Below are 23,475 nucleotides of genomic sequence, written 5' to 3'. Positions count from 1 at the left end.
GGTGGTCCATGTGAAGGTTGAGGGGATTGGTGAGTCAGTTCTAGTGGTGGTTGTGATGGTAATGGGGATTGTAGAGTTTATGTTGTTGATGGCAATTTTCGTAGTAGGGATTGAGGAGTTGGTTCCGTTGGTGGCTATGATGGTTGTAGGGATTCTGGAGTTGATTATGTTACTTGAAGATGCAAAGGACAATTATTTTTGTTATGACAAACTAAATAACAGATGCTATATTTTTTTCCGATGGCCACCTTTGGTCATGTTAGAAATAATGGAGCTTGTTTCTCCACACCAAGAGAGGGGGTGAATTGGTGTTTAATAAAAATGTGTACTTTTAAAATCATTTTGAAGAATTAGAATGTTCTTTAAATCCTTCTTGCGAGGTAAGCAAAGTATGTATGTAGTCAAAATGTAAAGAGATAAGGAAAGAAAAACAAACATAGTTTTTATACTGGTTTGGCCTCAATGCCTATATCCGGTCACTCTCCCAATTAACCTTAAATTGAAGAGTAATTCACTATAATGATCAGAATATTACAGCCAAGGCTTTACAAAGCACACTCAAATGTAAACACCTCACAAACTCTCAATCAAATATAGAAACAGAATACACCTACAAACACAAGACCCTCTGTCCTTGTTGTAGAAACCCTTTGAGAATCCCCTCTCAAAGTCAAGAGTCCTCACTCTTCTTCTTGTCGCGCACGTCTAGGGAAACAACAAATCAAAGATTGCAAATCTTCCTCTGATCAAAACCAGTTTCACCTTTAGTCGTGCTAATGTGATAAGCCAATGTAGTCCAAAAAAATGCCTCTCAAGAATGTCTCAAGATTTTTCAAATTCTTCGTGTTCTTGATTCTTGGAGCTTATGAGTAGTCTGTAAACTCTTCTCATATCAAAACAATCAGATATTAAAATGTTATAATGATCAAAAGTTTCATAAATACAAACAGTGTGTCAATTTAAAGTTATTGTCATATCAAACGCAAAGTAATGGATTAAGTTAGTAGTATAATCGGTTACATAAAACAAGTGTAACAATATTGCATCTAACTTAACTCTTAATTGAATGTTCAATTAATGTAGTCGATTAACATTAAATGTTAGTCAAATATATTTAAAAATATGACCATTAAAGCAGTTATGACTAGCATATAATCAGTTTTCAAAACATAATAGACTTAATTGAATACATTAAAAGGGTAATCGATTAAGCTTAACACTTAAGCAAATTTTGAAAAATTTTCTTCTTAAAAATTCATCACAGCACATCTAAAAAAGTATATGTAAACACACAAGTTTTAATCGATTCAAGAACTAATGTAATTGATTCAAACTAGCTGTTTTGTCACAATTCAAAACATAAGTTGTCTTAATTGATTATCACAACACTGCAATCGATTAAGTTATGTAGATATGCTTTTGTGCATGTGGTTTTCTTAATTAACATAGAAACATACAGTGAGCATATACAGATACAATCTCATCATAATCACAAAATTATGCATCAATCAACAATATGTTCAATATATGTATTTAACAAAGTATGTGCATATAACACAATAAGCATTTATACATTCCACATATGTATAATACAACACAAAAACACTTTTTTGTTGTGACATGACAACATTCATGTGGTGTTGCTATTAATGTGTTGTCATCGTCAAAAACAACATAACAGGGATTAGGTTCAGTTATCTACAGATTGCAAATGATGAAATTGATCTTCATAGCAACACTCCACTAGTGCATAATTGATCAGAATACTTTAACTTAGTTTTCTTGAAAGAATCTTGATGATGTAAATCCAAATTTGATCTTTGATTCTCCAAGACTATTCTTAGACACTCCTGCAATCAATACTCAATCAAAATGTTAGTTATGAAATTGATAGCTCAAAAGATTGGTTTGAACAGCGCACAAGACAGTTATTTACAGGATTTTTGAATCTTGATGCCCTTTAATCGATTACTTAATTTATGTAATTTGTTAAGCTTTGGTTATGTAATTTGTTAATCGATTACTTAGTTATGAAATTGATAGCTCAAAAGATTGGTTTGAACAGCGCACAAGACAGTTATTTACAGGATTTTTGAATCTTGATGCACTTTAATCGATTACTTAATTTATGTAATTTGTTAAGCTTTTCTTCCTGCTTTAACAGATTTGCTTCTGTTTAAGATTTAACAGATTATGTTGTACATGCAATCGATTAAGGCTTTAAATGTAATTGATTTTCACAAGAGAAACATATTTAACCGGTTAGGAAACTTATGTAATTGATTATGTTCAACACTTAAGAAAATTTTCAAATCAATTTCCATTCCAAACATGTCAATGCACTTATCAAACATATATTGGCATAACAACGTGTTTTAATTGATTATACAACTTATGTAATTGATTACTACACAACTGCTTTCCCTTGTTGAGCATATATTGATATTTGGAGAAATCTAACAAATTATGTACACTGCTTAGTTGATTTTTTCTACCAGAAATATAATGTTCAATCTGTTTAAACTCATGATTCATTTACACACAATGAATACATATATCAAGCCTCTCAAGCACAAACACAATAAGGATAAGTCAATTATTGTGTAAGAAACCATAAAACATTATTTTGTTCATCATAAAAAAAACATAGATATATAAGGTGGATATAGCTAGGTATAGCTGCCCCTATCAACATCCCCGATGAGACAATTCCTGCAACTACATTCTTCATTGTCCATGTTCGCTACAAACTTGTTCCCAATCGTAGAAACGTGCCTAACTTCAAACATCTTTCATGTTGACCAACTTTACCAAATAATTAAAGAACTAAGTTAAATATGAACATAGTAAAACGAACATCAGTATAATTTAATACTAACATCACATGATTACCTTTGGATCCAATATCTTGATAAATTTGATTCCTTTGAAAATCTTTTTCTAATCTTTGGACAGGTGGAAAATTCTGCAGTTGACACCTTCGTTGTGTTGGTTGCTCATCATCTCATGAGATAAAGTTTAATCTCTTCCAGCATGGTTATATTCGATTTTCCTCTAGCATCAACAATAACATTATTAAAAACTTCACTCATATTATTATCAAGGGTATCGCACACTGCTTGAACTGTAAATCTAGATCTTGATCAATACCTATTTCACAAAAAGAAAGAAATTGGTTTACTATACGTAAATTTCTTAAATGTGCATGGAAGGAACAAAGTATACCTCAGGGAAATAATTATGAGGTATTGTATGCCTCTACATTGACTTCTTTAATATTTTACATTTCTCTCTCCCAAGCTTGGGGGTATATGCTGTAGCAGCCTTCCACATACGATTATTCAATGTCTGTGCAAAATACTTTTTCCTAAAGTTTGCATACAAGTGTCGCATGCATAATCTTTGCTATGTCCCAGGTAAAAGTTCCTGGATAGCTGGCAACAACCCCTATACACATAAATTCCGTAATCAGTCCTTCACCCAGTAAAAAGAATAAATAAAACACATATAAGTAATACAAGTACCTTTTGTTGGTCACGCATAAATGTACGTGACAGACATTCTTCATTACTCCTAAGATCTTCTATCAATAACTCTAAAAACCACATCCATATTTATTTGTTTTCCACTTCAACTATTGCATATGCTAGTGGTAACATTTGGTCATTAGGATTCTTACCAATAACAGTTAGCAACTCTCCTCTAAACTGACCTTTCAAAAAACACTCATTTAAACTGATAATGGGCATACAAAACCCAAAGTTATCCTTACAAGCTTTCAAATAAACATAAAATCTCTAGAACATTGTTATCACTGTCTACTTTAACCTTCATTGTTGATCTTGGGTTACACCTCAACAACTCATGTGTGTAGTCGTAAATTCTTCTAAACTGTTCTTTAAAGGAACCTTCAACTTGGCATAATGCCATTAACCTTGCATGCGTGCTTTAGAAAATGTGACATTGGTATTCCATTTCTCAAAAATTTTGAACATATTTCATTCATCCTCAAATTTAGATTTTCTTGTAGTGACCTATCCAACTTCTCACTCAACTGTTTAATATTCATTATTTTGATGTTGAATTGTCTACTTCAAGTAGGGTATCAACAATTTTTCTCTATTGTTAAGTTTTACATGAAGGAAAAAATGCACAGTAAGTTATCCATAGACACCTATGTTGGGCACCCATGCATTTCACTCTTACCATGCATTTATCATTCTTAATAAATTTCAAATTCCTCCCCGCATGCACTGCATAACTTTGAATAGCCTCCTTGAAGTCATGCTTATCTGTAAAGATTGTTCCTACTTTCTATTTATACTCTTCCATTGATTTTTGTTTTTCAAATGTACAAAAGGTACCACAACTCAGTCTTTGTCACCTTCATCCTCACTTCCAGTGTCTTCTAGACTTATCGAAAATTCAGACTCTCATTCATCATCAAATAGCCCCTTGTCATGTGCTTTTATTTGGTTATCATTCTCTCGAACCTTGTCTTCTTCATTACTTTCTTCTCCATTTACATTAACTTCAACCTCCACAAAACCTTCTATATTGTTATGTACATCAATATCAATATCTATTAGTCCTTCATCCAATACTCCTTCATCCACTCCATTCGCACCTCCACTTACTCATCATTCTAACTTGAAGCAGCATGTTCTATATATACTTCACCTTCACCTTACACTTCCACTGCATCCACATCCTACACCTTGACGTCATCTTTCCTCTACATTTTAGCCTCTCTCTACACCTACAACTTAGATTCACTCTACACTTCCACTTCATGCTTACCTTGCACGTCCACTTCAGGCTCACCGTGAACCTCCACTTCAGCAGCGCCCTTAACTTCTAATTCTTCCTGACTCATATTTTGTACTACATCATCACCTATAACTTCCACTTCAACCCCAACCTCAACATTACTTTCATCACCACCCCTAAACTCCACTTCAGCATCTGGAAAATCACCAACACGACTAGCATCTCCACTCCCTAACACTTTGTTCACTTGAGGGTAATTTACTGTGCATGATGAAATGTGAAGATGAATTTGCATTTAATAACATCTTCACTTCAAAGTATTTAAAGGTAAATGAAATGACAGATTTGCGAGAAGATTAAAATTTCCATCCGCACTGATAGGAAAAGATATGCAAGGATTTACTATTGCATGAATCTGAAAAGACTTTATTATCCTTCACTTTTTTTAAAAATAAAATATATAAAGTATAAAGAATGTTCATGTGATTATGATGGAAGAAAAAGTTGTTATTATTATTATTATTATTATTATAATACAATTTTTTTCATTTTAAAAATTTATATTTTCCTTTATAATAATTTTAATAATTATATATATTATTAATAATTATCATTTTATATTACTTTTATAACTACGAGTATTTTGGTAATATTTAATTTTTATCAATTAAACATTTTTATGTGATATCAATCAAATACTATACTAATTTTCACAAACTTTACTTCCAAATCTACTTTAACTCACTTTCAAATTCATCCACCCACTCTCCCGTAAATATTCTCTTCCAAGTGAACAAAGCCTAAAGGTCATTGACACAGGTGAACAACTTCATTCAATTTATTTTCTACAACCTATGGCTCATCCATGTCGTGGACCACAAACAAGAGAACTTACCTATAATACTTTGCCATGTTTATCATATTCATTGCACCTTTATCATCATGCAACTTATGAAACATAGTTTCAATACAATAAAACAACTCTTTTAGTTCAATATAGCTCACATCCTTAAGAGCACCTACAACTTTGAAATAACTCCATTTTTCGGGGTCAACATTCCAATAAGTGAGTTCCCCACTAATATACTTAAATGGAACCTTCTTTACCAAGACCATAACTTTAAACTTGTCGTCACACATTCCAAATCGAACCCTACAAATGAAAATTGATAAAGGACAACTAAAAGGCTTAAAATAAAAGCTGGGAGACAAATCCCAACACCAAAAACTGACATGGGACCGCTACAAAATAATTAGAACATTTTACACACCAAACCCATACCCATTCACACCAAAAAGAACATTTTACACATTTCTCCAAAACATAACCATACCAAATTCCAAAACAAACAAAACCCCAACTAAGCGTTATAAAAACCCTAATACCCAATACACAAATACAACCTCAGATTAAGAGTACATACCTTACTTAGGCTCTCCATTTCCGATTTCAACGAACAAGTGCCCCAAATTGAACGCAAATGTGATCTAACTTCTGATAGCAACATCAAATTCCTTTCACCACCAAAACCCCCTTTGAAATACCACATTCCCACATCAGCCTTTGATTAAGTTGTCACGTAAGTGAAAACATTACACCACATTCACTCATGACTCACGTGAACACTATGTCGTTAACGATTTAGACACCTTTCTAAAAAAAAATCAAATTGAACAAAAATTACAAAAATAAAATTACTTTAAACGCTCAAAAAAATTGAAAACCCCTTTAAACAAAATTAACGAAAATAAAAACCGAAAGCAATTTTAAACCCTTAAAAACATATCTTTCTAAAATTTAAATTATATATTTATTACTTTTATCATTTTTAACTAATTTATACATAAATTTATTGTATTAGATCTAAGGAAAAATTGATAACATAAAAAGTATACCACTATTTTCAAATAATATTTATTATTTTATAAATATTTAAAGATTAAATAATGATATTCTTTTTTTACATACTAAATTAACAATTATGTGTATTTTCAATGACGAAAATATGTTTACCCATATTTATATTATTAATAAAAAGAGTGTGTTAATTAAAGTGGGTTAATAAATGTCATTAAACATTTTTTATTAAGTGGCATTAAATAATTATTGTAAATGCTCTTAATTTAAAAAAAAAAAAATACCCAAAAGTATATTCTTTGTAATAACTTTGTTTTATTGTTCATTTAATACTTTTTCTTGGTAATCATAGAGATATTTATAAACGCCTCTTTATTAAAAGTTAGCAGTTAAAATGAATAACTTTTGATCATTATAATGACTTAATAATAAAAACTATAAAATTCTTTAAATAATTATTTTATTACTTTTAGTAATTTCTTAATTAACGATATTACATATCCATCTAATTATATATTTGAAAATTTATTGGGACATTTTTTCATTTCTGTAAATTTAATATAGCTTGTTTATATTTTATTAAATTAAAATTAGAATAAATAACTAATTTAATCTTTAAATATGTATTGAAAATTAGTCTTTAAAAGAATGAAAAATTTAATTTAATTTCTGAATGCATAGAAGTACAAATTGATTAATAGTATAGTTTGAGGATAAAATGATTTTTTATTTCATGTCAAATTATTTTTTAAAATTACATTTTAAACATAAGATGGTGTGACAAAACTTAACGTGAAAGATGTAATTATAAGATTTTTTTTTTTCATATTTAGAGAATAAATCATAGTTTCAGTTATTTCAATGACTAAATTAACCAGTGCTTCACACCTTTAATGAATCAATTGGTCTTTTACTTTAAAAATTATGCATATCTAAATTTGCAACTCTATCCTAGTTTATTTAATATATTTTTTTTAAACTTATAATAATATGGAAATATAAAAAAATATATATTACATGTCAATTTTCTTAAATTTACGTGGAAATATTCTACTTAAATTTTCTTAAATTACATTTTATGCCAATATTTTTTATTTTTTTATTTCGCATCTACACGTCAAAAGTTGAAATTCCAAAAAGAGTAACTTTTAGGTAAGACATTTAGGTGTTTTTCTTTTTGTCAAGTTTCAATCTTTTTGTAGAACGGGAAAAATATTAAGTACTACAATTTATCGTGAATAATAAACAAAGTTGTAATTAATTATTAGACGATGAATTTTTTAATTAATTATGATAAAATGAAAATTTTAAGTACTGTATGGTTATGTGGTATATTTTTGTTTCTTTCATTTTTAATATAATAAAATATTTTCAGCTATTATCCTAATTTTAATATAGTTTATAATTAAAATTAATTTAATATATTTTAACTGTATTCAATTGTTTTTTAATTAACTTTACCTAATATTAACAATGAGTTCTCAAGCTTCTCGTGTACGTTGGTCCCTAATTTTTTTTATACATTTTATGTTGTTTTCACATGCAGAAAAGAATGTTGTTTTTTGTGTTTGTTTACGTTGTATTGGGCAACAAGTCTTCTGATTTGGCTTTTGCCTCTGATGCTTTGACATTTTATCTCCCTTTGCATAAACTTTTTGGGGGAACTTAGAGACATTTTTTTTTTCTATTTAACTTTAGAATAATTTTGACCGAGAAGTTAAGAATCTTTTTTTAATATATTATAATTTATTTAAGAATTATTCTTTTTCATCAATTTTTTAACACACTGAACTCTTAAACATATAATTACTTCATATATAAAATTAGTTATCAATCACATCCTAATGTAAAGAATAATAAGTATATAGTTAAATTGCATCATAATAAAAGTTCAAAAACACTTTATAAATTGGATTGATTTTCTTGTGGGGGAGACATTATCATTTCATCATTTCAGCATAAATAGATTTAAGATAGAATAGTTTACTATTTCAATTATATAATAGTTTTCTATTGGTAGTTTAGTAGAGAGATAAAATATTAATGAGATTTGAGTCTAACCACACATAGGTATATTTATTTGTTTTTGGTATTATTTCAAAAGGTCTCTTACCAATAGAACTATCTTATGCGTATATAATAAACAAAAAAGACTATGGTTCTCCAACTCCTGTAAAGTGGAAGTCTTTTTTCTTTATCCACCACGAGTACATCATGGTTTGGAGATCTATGATCACACCACTGAGCATATCTTGATCTCTACCTCCCATGATTCATCTGGTTGTTTGTCATTGGTCGCTTGTCACGGCTTCACCTTACCATGGAGGGACGTACTCGTCCGAGTCCTATCACCAGACCTGAACCATCGACTTTGATACCCATTGTAGGGTGGGTCAATACACATAGGTCTCCACAATGGTAAAATATTGACTACTTTATGCCAAACCCTCACAGATTTGTTTTTGGTACCACTTCAAAAGGTCTCTTACCAATGAAGTTATCTTATATGTATATAAACTCATGTTCATTTCTTATTTTTATCCGATGTGGGACTTTTTGTTTGTATCCTAACACCATTCAAGCAGTTTCATGTTGTCTACCTAGGCGATCTTAGTCAAACCATTCAAGTAGTTCCATGTCGCCTACCTGGGTTGATAGCCTTCTCCTCAAGCTAGGATGATCAAAAGCATGAAGACTAATCCATAAGGGGAGGAGTGTGCAGAAGCAATGGAGGAATGGGGAAATAGTGCTCTCAGTTTTGATATTAGAGTGAAGGTATGGTGGTGTTTGATGGCTCTTAAGAGAGGTTGGCCTTCCAAGCTACCTTGGATGCTTGTTGACTTAGAGAGTCAACCTAAAAATGCATCCTACATGGGTCAACCATATGTGTTGGCTTATATTGACCGAAGTTGACCAAATCCCTACATTACTTGGCCCATTATACAAGACCCAAAAAGAGAAACCTATACTACTTAGCCCATAATACAACACCCATATTATTCTTATTCTACTATATGTGTTCCATGATGGCCCAAGAGAATAACAACTTGACTTCACCTTTTACTAATGACTCTAACTCTTCTTGAATGTGTTTTTCTATACTTATTGTAATTGGTCCTTTGGATGAGGGTTTGCCATCATTTCCTTCCTCTTGAGAAAGATTTGTTCTCAAATTTAGAGGATCTTAACCTTCCTCCTCCTTCATGCCTCCTACAAAAGGGGTTAGATCACACACATTGAAGGTGACATTCACATCATACTTGAGTTTGAACTTCCTCTGTTTTGGAAATCTATCTTTACTTAAATGGAGCCAAACCCAATCCCTTTCTTTAAGAATCACTTCCATCTTGCCTTTGTTATTATGCTTAATGGATCTCTCTGTTTGTTGTTTTATTTAAGACTTCTCAATTAAATATTACCATGTCTAATCATGTTTATTCTTTTACCTCTTATATCACGTAAAAAACTAGTTAACAAAAGTTCATTATTGATTAATTCTTGTTAAAGTTTTCACCTTTAACCAAAGTACATTCTCAATTTTTGAGAAAAAAAAACCATTAATCACATGAAAGTTTCTAAATATAATTAAAGTACATTTTCAATTAAAATTAAAAACCCTTGGACTCATATGATTGATATGTTATGCAGATTCAACATCTTTCTAACATGCTACAATGTAAAAATAATTACTTTTACTTGATTCAGAGACAAAAGACATAACATAAACACAAATCACAACAATGATCAAAAGAACAAACAAATTATTGCATTCTAACCTCATAATCCATTATGAAATTACAATAGAATCAACTCAAAGGCTTAACACTCCATTGAATGTAGAAATAAAATGAAAATAGAAAAAAAAAGATGGTGGAAAATGTGAAATATGATGGAGAAAACGAAATTAAGTCCCCTAAAGGGTTCTTAGGCTCTCAAAATGTGTTTTCCTAGGGTTATTTGTATAGAAATTGGACTAGACTTTGTTTTGGGTTTTTCTGTTATTGTAATCTTCTTTCTGATAATGTAATTTCTTTCAAATATCTTCTAAATAATTTAATATCTATAAGATATATTTGATTGTTGTGGAGATCTAATATTTAAGATGATCTTTGCTAGATTCAAAAAGATTTAGCAAATATCTAAAGATATATTTTTCTCAAATTATCTTTTATCATAAACACTTGTCAATTATTAAAGCCCTGTTTGTAGAAAAAATAAAGAAAACTGCAAGGTCCAATTTTTGTTGCTTGTTCCCTCTTCTTAGCTTAGCTAAAAAAATTTATGTCGAAAGTCTCACATCGACAAGAGATAAGGCCAATTTAGTGTATATTTGTGGATGTAAACCTTACTTTACAAGTTGGTTTTTTGGGCCTGAGTTAGACTTAAAATCCACTTCTTAACATGGTATTAGAGGTGGGTTACAGTTTATCCTAGCGAGATTTGTGTTTGTTAGGAATATTATTCCATCTACTATTAGGCCAATTAGATCACCCATTAATGTTTAGTTCTATGCATGAGATGTATATACTTCGACGTGAGGGGATGTGTTGGAAGTCCCACATTGACTAGAGATATGACCAATTTAGAGTATATGTGAGGGTGTAAACTTCATCTTATAAGCTAGTTTTGTGGGGTTGAGTTTGTTGAGACAAGATCGTCTAGAAAGACTAGACAGTCTAACAACTCGAAGTTTTGAAGTTTAAGAAATATACTTAATAAAGCATTCCTGAGAAAGAAATAACATCGTCTGAGATAATATTCACTTGGATGAATCAAGTCTAGACAAGGAAAGCCTAGATGAAAAACAAGTATAAACAAACTAGATCAAAATAAGAACAGATCGTGAGATGAATTGATATACTATCTAGAGCCCCACAAATAAGCATCTGATGAGAAGTTACACAAGAATAAGTACCTTGAGAAATATCGTCTAAATCCAAATGAAACCTATTAAAAAAGGCAGAAGCATCTGTCAAGTAGAAGAAGCCTACAAAAACATTAGTAAGATAGCATGCTTAAGATACCTACACATTAGTGTTTGAACTACCCTTGTAAAACAATAAGCGTGAAAATCCCTTTTAAGGAAGAAACAAGTTTTACAAAGATGATTTATGATAAGTATCATTTGAACCTGCACAGTACTTAAGGATAAGTTCTCAAGCTTTGAAATTAACATATCTATCTTTGAGGAAAACACTCAATCTTAACTCTTATATCCAATCAGTGTTGATGAGAGAAGAGCTAAAACAAGTATATTATCTAATGAATATAAGCTCTAAACAATAGGACGAAGTCTTAAACATACTATCAAGGAGAACATCTTATAAGAGAAACAGTCTAATGAAAAACATGTCTAATATTATACTTCAAGAATGTTTTCATTAACAAGTGTTTAACACTCTTCATTGTCTGTCAATATTTGAACATTGTGCTAAGTAAGATACATTTATTATTGACATGACATGAAAAAATGGTTTTGAACATGAAATGATACTTAACGTATATAAATGTTCATAAACATTAAATGTCCATTAATGCATGTACTACAAAGTGTTATTTTACTTGTGTGCTTTGTCCTTGATCAATGTGCAAGTCAGAAATATATAGTGGATAAATGAGAACCAAAGCACATGTTGGATAAAGACCTTAAGAGAATTACAGAACATTCTAGGAATGTTTCTATATGAAGACTTTTGCTCTGACAAGTCGTACAAGATGCGTAATTAATGAAAAACTCTGATAAAGTACTGTAAACTGCAAAATAGACTTGAGTCTAACTTAGAAGCTAAAAAGGTTATTAACCTAATCTACTAGGAGTCAACTCAGCAATCAACAAACAAATTTTCAAGAAAGTTATAAATAGTCAGACATATGAAGAAAAGATAACAAGGATAACGAAGTGAATATATCTTCTTGTTCTGATCTTTGTGCTCATAATTCATAAATCGTCTAAAATTTCAAGTGAAAAGATAATGAAACACTATCAAGATTTAAAAATTATATTGTAATTAAAACATGTTCTCTCGTAGAGAGTTATCCATATGTATCTTGTTGTATATCCTGTTATGGATTTATAGTAGTCATAAATGTTTAGAATACTTGTAAACCAAAAGTGGTTTGAATACATGTAAACCAGGAGTGGTTGGAATACTTGTAAACCATAAGTGGTGAAACTTGACTAGACAGTGTATCGAGGAGATACCATAATTTTCTAGGGTACTAGGAGTGGTGAGAATACTCATTGTAAATCGGGAGTGGTGAGAATACTCATTGTTAACCAAGAGTGGTGAGAATACTTGTGTAATCTTCAAAATGATTAGTGGAACCTCTCAAGAGTTCTTGAGGAAGAACTAGACGTAACTCAGTCAGAATGAACCAGTATAAAAGTACTCCTTGTTCATTGTTTTACTTTGCAAATCTTTTCTTGAAAAGCTTCTTACAAAACTTAGTGTCCGCACAACTTTTCAAAAAGAACTTTATAAATCTCTTTCTAGAAGTTGAATTAAGAAACATATTTCTTAGTGTTCACTACATTGTTTTATTGATTATATTCTTCCACAAGCTTTGCAAAACAATTGCATCTAAATATCTCCTCTTGGTCAACTTACCTCATTATAATCTTCAAACACTACATTATGAAAATATTTTCAAAACACTATTCAAGTCCCCTCCTCCCTTATAGTGTTTACTCGTGGTTTCAGAGTAAGGCTTAAAGTCCACTTTTTAACATTGTATCAGAGTCATGGGTTAAAGTCTATCCTAGTGAGATTTACGTTTGTTGGGCATATCATTCCACCTGTTATCAAGCCACTAATTAATTTTTAGTCTCACGCATGATATGCATATACCTCAACATGAAGGGGGTGTGTTGGAAGTCTCACATCGACTAGAGATAAGGCCCATTTAGAGTTTATATGTGGCTGCAAACCTCACTTTACAAGCCAATTTTGTAGGATCGAGTTAGACTTAAAGTCTACTTCTTAACACTTCACTTTTTCATGTTTATCTTGCCTTCTTCATGCAATGCTTGACTTTGATTTTTATGGTTTTAATTATTTTCTATTCTTGAATTTATCTTTAAGGTGCCATAAAAATTTAATCATTTATTTCCACACTTCCATGAGCTCAACTTAGCTACAACTGCACTAACATACCTCAAAATATCAAAAGAATATTTATGCAACTAAAAGACTATTTTTAACATGTTTTTGTATCTCATGCTCAATAAACTCAATTGTAATAAATCCTAATTAAAACAATCTCTAAATCACAAAACCAATTAAGAATCTAAGATTAAAAGCTAAATGAGGACATAAATATACACTTATCACCCTCGTATGCATCTTCTTCACAAATTCGAACCTTGATGCATTTTCCTTTTGAATGAAATCAATAGGATTTGGAAGAGGTACGTGGTCTAAAGGAGTGAAGAGATTGAATCCATATACAACCTCAAAAGGAAAGACTTTGCTATTCTTGTGAACCACCCTATTATACACAAACTCAATATGGGGAAGGTATTCATCACAAGATTTATGATTTCTCTTTAGGATTGCCCTTAGCATGGTCCCTAGAGATCTATCCACAACCTTGGTTAGGGCATCCATTTAGGGATGACTAGAGGTGAAAAATTGAAACTTTGGTTCCTAGTCTTAACCAAACAATTTTACAAAAATGACTAAGGAACTTAGTATTTCTATTGGACACAATAGTTTTAGACAAACTCATAGAGATTAATCACATCTCTAAAGAAGAGTCTAGTTATATTATTTGCATCATCTATCTTGCAGAATGATATGAACGAACCATCTTATTAAACATATCAACAACCAAATAGATAATTAAATCCTCTTTGAGTCTTAGGTAAACCAAAAATAAAATCCATAATAATGTCTTTCCAAAGAAATAAAGCAATAGGGAGAGGAGTATACAAACCATAAAACATAATTTTAGCCTTAGCTTAATACGCTTATCAGAATGTCTTTATACTTCATTTAAGAAAATAAAGATCATTTAAGGGATAAAATTGATAAAATAATTATTTTGAGTTAAAAAATCATTTTTAAAGTAAAATGAAACGTGTACACTAAACGGAAGTGAATCTTTCTATATAACAGTATAAACAACAACAAATACATTTTGACAATGTAAACTTATAATTATAAAAGTAAATATAAATAATAATAGTTTTATTCATTTATTTTATAAGTATTTTTTAACTTAAATAATTATTTTGTTTTTAAAAAACTTTTAGTTAAAAAAAAGTCAAATAAAATTGATTAAATTTTTTAAAAAAAGTCATTTAAAAGTAAAATTGATAAGATAATTATTTTAATTTAAAAAAATATTATTAAAGATAAAATTAAAAAGCGAAATATGTATATCAAAATTGTAAATTTCTTATATATATATATATATATATATATATATAGATATAAATATATATAAATATAAATGATATTATTATGTAAAGCATATAATAACAGTATATTTTTAAAATTTGATTCGGTTGGGATATTTAACAAAAGAAAATCAGTCCAATTTGTATTTAACTAAACAGTTGGCTTTTGGATTTCAGTTATATTTGAACTAGTTTGAATTTAAACACTTCTATTAGATTATATTAAAGTGATACAAAATATTTAATAAATATTAAAATCAATTCGAGTTAGAGACATAAGATTAGTAGTTAACAAAATAACTTATCATTATAGATTAAATATTAATACTTTCATTAAAATATTTATCACCTGACTTAATTAAAAATATTAAGTGTAAGCCACCCAGACTTATTTCCAGCCCACCCTTTTATCTTCTTTCTTGAATCAGAGGGTATATATGCAAAACCCTTTTTTACAAATATGGCCTCAAATATAGTCATTTTTCTCACATTTGGCGTCGTTGCTCCATTCTGTAAAAACCCCTGCTTCGTGCCAATGAAATAAAGCGAAGATTTCTCTTTCTCTCGCACTCTCTGTATTCCATCTTCGTCACCACTCGCACTATGCAATCCCAAATTCCTCTTGATTCTACCATCCGTAAGGTATATTCCTTTTTCCGTTTCTCTTTAATTCGGATTGTCTCAATCCACTTTTTGTTTGCTTATGTTGCTTCTTGTTACATTCATAGCATTGCCCTTTTTCACCCCTCAATTTTTTTCTTTCTTGTAGTGGACACAAATTCAACTGAAAAGTAGGATTTTTACTGATGGGTTTGTCTTAAATTATTGGTTCCCTTCCCCCGTTTCATCGTTTTCCTTTCCCCCCATTTTTGTTTTACTTTTATTCCTGCTTGTTGGACCTGATGGACAATATAAGGAATTGTTAGCAAGAATAGATGGTGTTTAATTTGTTGGTGCTTTCATTTTGATGATAACAAATTCTGAATTTTTCAATCCTTTGCGTTTTCTTTTGTAGTGATTTGTGGTGGAGCCTAGGTTTCTGGGCTGGTTTTGTGGAATTTGGTGAAGTTTTGTATTTGGGGTGTGTTGGTTGAGTAGAGTGGGTGAATTGGATTGGACTAGTTGGTTGAAGTGTGGTGCAAGTGAGTTGAGATGAGTGTGGTGGGGTTTGACATTGGTAATGAGAACTGTGTCATTGCTGTAGTCAGGCAACGTGGGATTGATGTGTTGTTGAATTATGAATCCAAACGCGAAACCCCAGCTGTGGTCTGCTTCAGCGAGAAGCAGCGGCTTTTGGGGTCTGCTGGGGCTGCTTCGGCTATGATGCACATCAAGTCCACTGTATCCCAAATAAAGAGACTAATAGGAAGGAAATTTGCAGATCCTGATGTGGATAAAGAGCTGAAAATGCTCCCTCTTGAAACTTCGGAGGGTCCAGATGGAGGCATTTTGATTCACTTGAAGTACTTGGGGGAGATTCATGTATTTACACCTGTTCAAATAATGTCAATGCTCTTTGCTCACTTGAAGGCTATGACTGAAACAGATTTGGAGATGCCCATTTCGGATTGTGTTATTGGGATCCCATCATACTTTACGGACTTGCAGAGGCGGGCATATCTTGATGCTGCAAAAATTGCAGGGTTGAAACCTCTGAGGTTGATCCACGATTGTACTGCAACTGCCCTTAGTTATGGAATGTATAAAACAGATTTTAGTGGTACTGGTCCGGTTTATGTTGCATTTATTGACGTTGGTCATTGTGACACTCAAGTCTCCATTGCATCATTTGAGTTTGGGAAAATGAAGATGCTTTCACAGGCATTTGACAGGAGCTTAGGAGGCAGGGACTTTGATGAGGTTCTTTTTAGTCATTTTGCGGCAAAATTCAAAGAAGAGTACCATATTGATGTGTATTCTAATACCAAGGCATGCTTTAGGCTACGTGCAGCATGTGAGAAATTGAAGAAAGTTTTGAGTGCAAATCTAGAGGCACCTCTAAATATCGAGTGCTTGATGGATGAGAAGGATGTGAAGGGCTTTATCTCAAGGGAAGAATTTGAGAAGCTCGCATCAGGATTATTAGAGAGAGTTTCTATTCCTTGCCTCAGAGCATTAACCGACGCAAACTTGACAGTGGAGAAGATTTCTTCTGTAGAGCTAGTTGGTTCGGGATCTAGGATTCCAGCTATAAGTACATTACTAATTTCCTTATTCAAGAGAGAACCCAGTCGACAGCTGAATGCAAGTGAGTGTGTGGCTCGTGGTTGTGCTCTACAGTGTGCAATGCTTAGTCCTGTTTACCGTGTGAGAGAATACGAGGTTTGTATACGCATTTTTTCAAATCTATCCTCATCCTATCTTTGTGTCATATATTGCTTATTAGAATTGAGTATATGGACTCTAACATATGTAGTAATTGTGAACGAACCAAGTTATTTGCTAGATTCATTCTAACAAAGTTTAGTTTCAGCCTTTTTCTTGTTTTTCGTAGTTCCATTTTCTCCTTTTCTGATTTAAAATGACACTTCAATTACTTCAATTTCTCATAAGTATAGAGTCGAGTGCCTCAGTTTCTTGTATTGTTCCGCAAATAATTAATGTGATTTCTAATGTTTGTTCAGGTTCAGGATGTTATTTCCTTTTCAATTGGACTTTCATCAGATGAAGGTCCAGTTGCTGTGAGGTCAAATGGTGTACTTTTCCCAAGAGGCCAACAATTTCCAAGTGTTAAAGTCATAGCCTTTCAGCGAAGTAATTTGTTTCATCTGGAAGCTTTCTATGTTAATCCAGATGAACTACCACCTGGGACATCTCCTAAAATTAGTTGTGTCACGGTATACCACTTTAGACCATTCTGCTGGTGTAAATCAGTTAAAATTATTTTGTGTTGTGCTCATTATTACGTATTTTATATTTTACCACCTTCTTTCAGAGTAGTTATCATCCCCACTCTTCTGCTTTTCCTATGTGAAATTTTAGATGATCTTTATAATACTTTTTAGGTACTCAATGGTTCATATATATGTTTTAAATATAAATGTAAATTTCAGCGGTGGGAGCTGTACTATTCCAATATTTTGCAGTTGTTAATGTCAATATATGCAAGTATTTCCAAACGTTGTGTGACTGCTGTCAGTTATTAGTATTAAGTGAAAAAGGTTACTTTAATGGATCCAGAGCTATTGTAATAGACCCTCACCTCACCCTATTTCCCAATGAAAAATAAACTTCGTTACCAAATGGCCTGTGACTGTGACTTGTTCTGACATAAACGGAAACCATGGTTTGTGGTAATGTAAACCTAACTAGGTTTAACAATACGAAAGTCAGACTCAGTTTTCTGTGGATATGCACACACTTGACTAAATCATTGTTAGGAAAAAGAGGAAGTGTTTGTGGTAGATCTAGCATCATTCCATGTGCTTGTAATTCAGCATGTATTATCTGCATGCCCTAACCTTGAAATGTGCTTATGCATTTGATCAACGCTTCATTTCAGATTGGCCCTTTACATGGATCCCATGGTAGTAAGAGCAGAGTTAAAGTTAGAGTTTCACTTGATCTGCATGGAATTCTCAATATTGAATCAGCTACAGTAAGTAAGAAGCCTCTTTTATCTTTCCATATTTTGTTTAGTTTTTCAAAGAGATCTTTGGATATAAACCTTTCTTTGGTTCCAGTTGATTAAGGATGGCACGGATGATTTGGTTATGGAGGGTAATCATAATTCAAATTCTGATGCAATGGATATTGATCCCATTCCCTACCCAGTTGCCAATGGTTTTGAAGATATCACCAATAAGAAGTTGGAATCTCCATGTAGTTCTGTAAGTGCTCATGTTTTCCCCCTTTCTCGTTTCTCTCTTTCTTGTTAACTTATTGGGGAATCTCATATGTCAGAAATTTCTAGCAATTTTATCCTATGATTTGGGCATGGAATTTTATAGATAAAATGTACGAGGCAATTGCAATAATTTCTCATAATAAATTCTGTGGGGGCATATTTATCATGAATTGTTGGTGTTTAGAGTAAAAGTTAATTTTACTATAATAGCTTTTGACATGTTGATTGTGATTGTTGTGATTATGGTGATAATTATGATTGCAGATGTGATTTATTTCAGTGTTTGGATCAAGTTATAATATTTCAACAATACCTTTTTACAGGATGGTGGTATAAGAAAAGATAAGGGTAACAGAAGGGTTGATGTGCCAGTGAATGAGAATATCTATGGTGGAATGACAAAGGCAGAAATCACAGAAGCTCGTGAAAAAGAACTCCAGTTGGCCCAACAGGACAGAATTATAGAGCAAACCAAAGAAAAGAAGAATAGCTTGGAGTCTTATGTCTATGATATGAGGAGTAAGGTACAGATTCAGAGTCTCAACAATTTGTTCTTTTTTTTAAAGAATTGGAGGCTTAACTTTTGTAGAGTTAATTAAAAGTCTTTAGTGTCACATTGAGAAACTTTATAGCGTGTAGTGATTCGTTTGTAAATGTAAGTCTAGAATTGGTTTCTTTGTAGTCTTATCTGCACGGGGTTGGAATATTTAATCTGTATCCTTTTCAATGGCCATTGATTCTATACTGGCATTTGAAGATTATGTTTTTGGCTTATTGTTCATGAGCTGAAATTTAAATTTATTTGCATATTTAAATAGCTCTTCCACACATATAGAAGCTTTGCAAGTGAACAAGAGAGGGATGACATATCTAGGAGTCTTCAAGAGACCGAGGAATGGCTTTATGAGGATGGTGTTGATGAAACTGAGCATGCTTATTCTTCAAAACTAGAAGATCTGAAAAAGGTTTTTTTTTTTTTCTCTTTTTTTTGTTACTGAAACCCTTTTCGGGCTTATTGTTTACAATCTGTGTCATATTGTAGCTGGTAGATCCAATTGAGAATCGGTTCATAGATGAAAAAGAACGAGTGCAAGCTAAAGGGGATTTATTGAAGTGCATTTCAAAGCATCGCACATCTGCAGATTCCCTTCCACCCCAGGATAAAGAACTGGTACAGTAGTATATACTATTATGATTAGGATGGTGATTTTATCGTTTTGATTGGCTTTCAAGTGATAACTTTATTGTTTCAGATCATCAACGAATGCAATAAAGCAGAGCAGTGGTTGAAAGAGAAGATCCAGCAACAAGAATCATCTCCTAAGAATACTGACCCAATAGTATGGTCAAGTGAGATTAAGAGCAAGACAGAAGAATTTAACTTGTATGATTTCTGTTTTCCTTTTCAGAACTGTATACTTATAGTTTTCCGAGTCCATGGAACACAAAACTTAAAAGAGTCTGGGAATAAGTATTCATTAAATTGTAGTAGTATTAGGCAACCAAATCTTTTGATTCATGTGTAATAAAGTTCCTCATAGTTAATAGATTTCATTGCAAATAGTATTGTTATGATAATTTTGAGCTAGGATAAAACTTAGATTCAGTCCTTTTAATGTTTTTTATACTCCAAATTAGAGTTTTTACCTTAGTAATCTATGCTAACATTTAATAAAAATATTTATTAGGCTGATTATTGAGGTGAATTTTAATTTTGATAGAAGAACAACAGAAATGCCTAAGTAACTAAATCTGAGTTTTGTCCTTTTGATTATACACTAGCTTGTGCATAACATTGTTCATATGGTCTTATAAACATGTTTGTCTTTCCCTTCTGATTTTTTCTCAGCATTAACAAATGTCCCTTTTTGATGGTTTTAGAACATGCCAACACATATTGGGATCCAAAGCTTCTCCACCTCCAGAAGACAACGACATGCCAGATTCTTCCAATGATCCATGAATACATTGATGTTATTATACCACATGAGCTGAAGACCCAAGTTTTCATTACTGATACCATCTGACAAATATAGCAAAAGAGTTCCTTGCATTTTTGTTTTGCAGCGTTTTTTATTTTTATAATTTTTCTAATCTATTATGATATGATATAGTTCTTCAAATGAATCAAATAGATTCCACTTTAGGGGAGAAAAAACTGTGTGGAGTGTTAGTGGCCCTTGTTTTCATCCATTATGCTCAAAGAAATTCTTATAGAATTGATTGGCCAATCTCTATTGATGTTGAAGTCTGTCGTGAAACTTTTTAGCATATAATAAGTTGTTATGCGGCTTTATGATATCGGATGAAATTAAATCATTGTGATTAATATTAGACTGGTCACATTTTACTCTGCACAAGTTTTTTCTCTTTTTCTCTTTTTGTCTTTTTTCTAATTTGTTCTTTTACTTTATTAATTTGTCTTTATATGATGTTTTTCTATGAAGAATGCTATGTTCTATAGTGGTGCGTAACATTAGAGCTATTTATTTGTTGTATTATTGATGTATTATATTTTAGTCTCACTTAGCTACCTTAATAAGCATTTCACTTATATTGCATGTTACTTAATTCTTTTAGTACTAAATAAACAAATGAATGTTTTTCATATTTTATTAACTGTTTGGACATATTCCCAACTCTACAATTAAGAGATGGTAAATGCTAAATAGTGCATCAAAGTTATGTATTATTGAATACCAGAGCAGGGAGAAGTTAAGCTATTTTTTTCCCCATAATTAACTCTAATACATTTATTCATTAATCTAATGGTTAGGTTCACTGTTTAAAATTTTTATATTTGTTAACTAAGTTTTTGTTATTTAATAGAGATATATGATTAATATGGAACGAAATTACAATTATTTAAGATAGCACGTTATTCGGTTAATAAAAAAGTTAAACAATAAACGCTCCATTGAAAGTTATAAATACTTGGATAATTCTTCATTTAAAAATATACAAATCTACAAACAACGATTCTTTAAAATAATTCTTATAATTTTTTTTATCTTTAATTAATATTTACTTTTTTTACCAAGTTTGTAAACATAACTAAAATAATTTGACATTTTCAAAATATAAAATTTTTAAGAATATTATTTGGATTTCTTTATTATCATTATAGACGTTTTACGAAAATTAAATTGAAATAAAATGATTTTACTAATGTTTTTGTTGTTAATGTACACTTTTAAATAGATGAGATTACTTTTTTAAAAAACGGAAATTTGACAAATAATTTCCAATATTTTGTCGAAGGAAAACAACACTTACCCTTCTAAATTATATTTCTTTTAGAAATATACCTCAAAAAGTTTAATTTTGTTTGAATTGATTTTCAAATTTTATCTTATCTATATACAAACCTCCCCAACTCTAATTTCATTCGAACTGATTCTTTATTCCTTTTACAAAAGCAGACAACTAGAACTTTAAATAAAAAGAATCCTAACATAACAACTATTTTTATATAAAAAAATATAATAAAAGTGTGAGAATAAATACATATTGATTTAAATAATATTATAAATTTTTTATAAAAGAAATAAAATAAAAAGAAAATACCAAAGAACTAATTTTAAATAAAAAAATATAAGTTTAATACATCATTTGGTTCTTAGCTTTAGGTTTTTTTGTTCAAAGTTGTCATACCTTTTAAAAAAGTTTAGTAATACCCCATATTTCATTAAAATCGGTTTAAAATTGTCTTTTTGACTTAGGGCGTTAAAAACATAACGGTGCAATTGCTTCCGTGGCCAAAAGTGTGGCCAAAAGTGAATGATGTGTACAGTTTTGTAATACGTGACACTTTTGTCAGAACGACTATAGCGGAATGATTAGCGTGGAACAATAAACCAAGAGGGGGGTGAATTGGTTCTCAATTAAAATGTGTGCCTTTTAAAGTTTCTTCTCAATTTTACTTAGCAAATAATAAATATAATTATAAGAGTAAGGTAGAGAGAAATTTGCATAGATGATTTTTATACTGGTTCGGATCTTACCAATCCTACGTCCAGTTGCTAATCTAAAACTAGATTAACTTTCCACTATCACAAAATAATTACAAATAATAATCACAAAGAAAAAAAATTGTAAGAGTTTTGAAACCATCTCTCTTGAAACCACAAGAGATGAACATGCATCTCCTTTGAATATTCACAAAGGATGAATCAACTCTTCCAAATGTTTCACGAAGGATGAACCTCTTCCAGACTCTTCCTCAAACACACCAAGGATGAACCAACTATTCCTCCATCACCGTAGTAGCAAAGTATCAACACCACAGACAAGAGTTTCCTTAGTTGAGCAAGAGCACACAATTCTTACAAAGTTCAGAGTATTTTAGCATAAGGGAATAGTTGATCATGATGGAAAAAGAGGGCCTATATATAGACTCAAGCAAACGCTCTTCCATTCTTCGTAATTGCTCATTTAACATTATTAATCGATTAATACAAGTGTTAATCGATTAAAATGAGTACAACGACCAGTTTTGAAAAATTAGAAAACTCCAACAACTATCTTTAATCGATTATTCTAAGGATTAATCGATTAACTAATCAATTAAAAAAGGTATTAATCGATTATTCCCGTGCC

At 31.2% G+C, this 23,475-nt stretch overlaps 1 protein-coding gene across 3 annotated transcripts; it reads left to right on the top strand.

The window, feature by feature from the left end:
* Positions 1-15,520: 15,520 nt before the first annotated feature.
* LOC106779197 (heat shock 70 kDa protein 16) lies at positions 15,521-21,205 on the top strand. 3 transcript variants are annotated; one of them, XM_022776479.1, is made up of 11 exons: positions 15,521-15,671; positions 15,799-15,820; positions 16,045-17,351; positions 17,654-17,866; positions 18,532-18,627; positions 18,713-18,859; positions 19,200-19,400; positions 19,695-19,841; positions 19,919-20,047; positions 20,130-20,260; positions 20,758-21,205. In XM_022776479.1, the coding sequence occupies exons 3-11, from the start codon at positions 16,182-16,184 to the stop codon at positions 20,837-20,839; spliced, it is 2,316 nt and encodes a 771-aa protein (XP_022632200.1). In that variant the 5' UTR covers positions 15,521-15,671; positions 15,799-15,820; positions 16,045-16,181; the 3' UTR covers positions 20,840-21,205. The 3 variants fall into 3 exon arrangements, with proteins under 3 accessions (XP_022632200.1, XP_022632201.1, XP_014522749.1); XM_022776480.1 differs by lacking the exon at positions 15,799-15,820 and having other exon boundaries at positions 15,521-15,666; XM_014667263.2 differs by lacking the exon at positions 15,799-15,820.
* Positions 21,206-23,475: the final 2,270 nt, after the last annotated feature.

The sequence above is a fragment of the Vigna radiata genome, unplaced genomic scaffold (genome assembly GCF_000741045.1).
Source record: "Vigna radiata var. radiata cultivar VC1973A unplaced genomic scaffold, Vradiata_ver6 scaffold_351, whole genome shotgun sequence".
NCBI lineage: Eukaryota > Viridiplantae > Streptophyta > Magnoliopsida > Fabales > Fabaceae > Vigna > Vigna radiata.
Note: the sequence above shows the minus strand (reverse complement) of the source record. Positions and strands in the feature narration are given on the sequence as shown.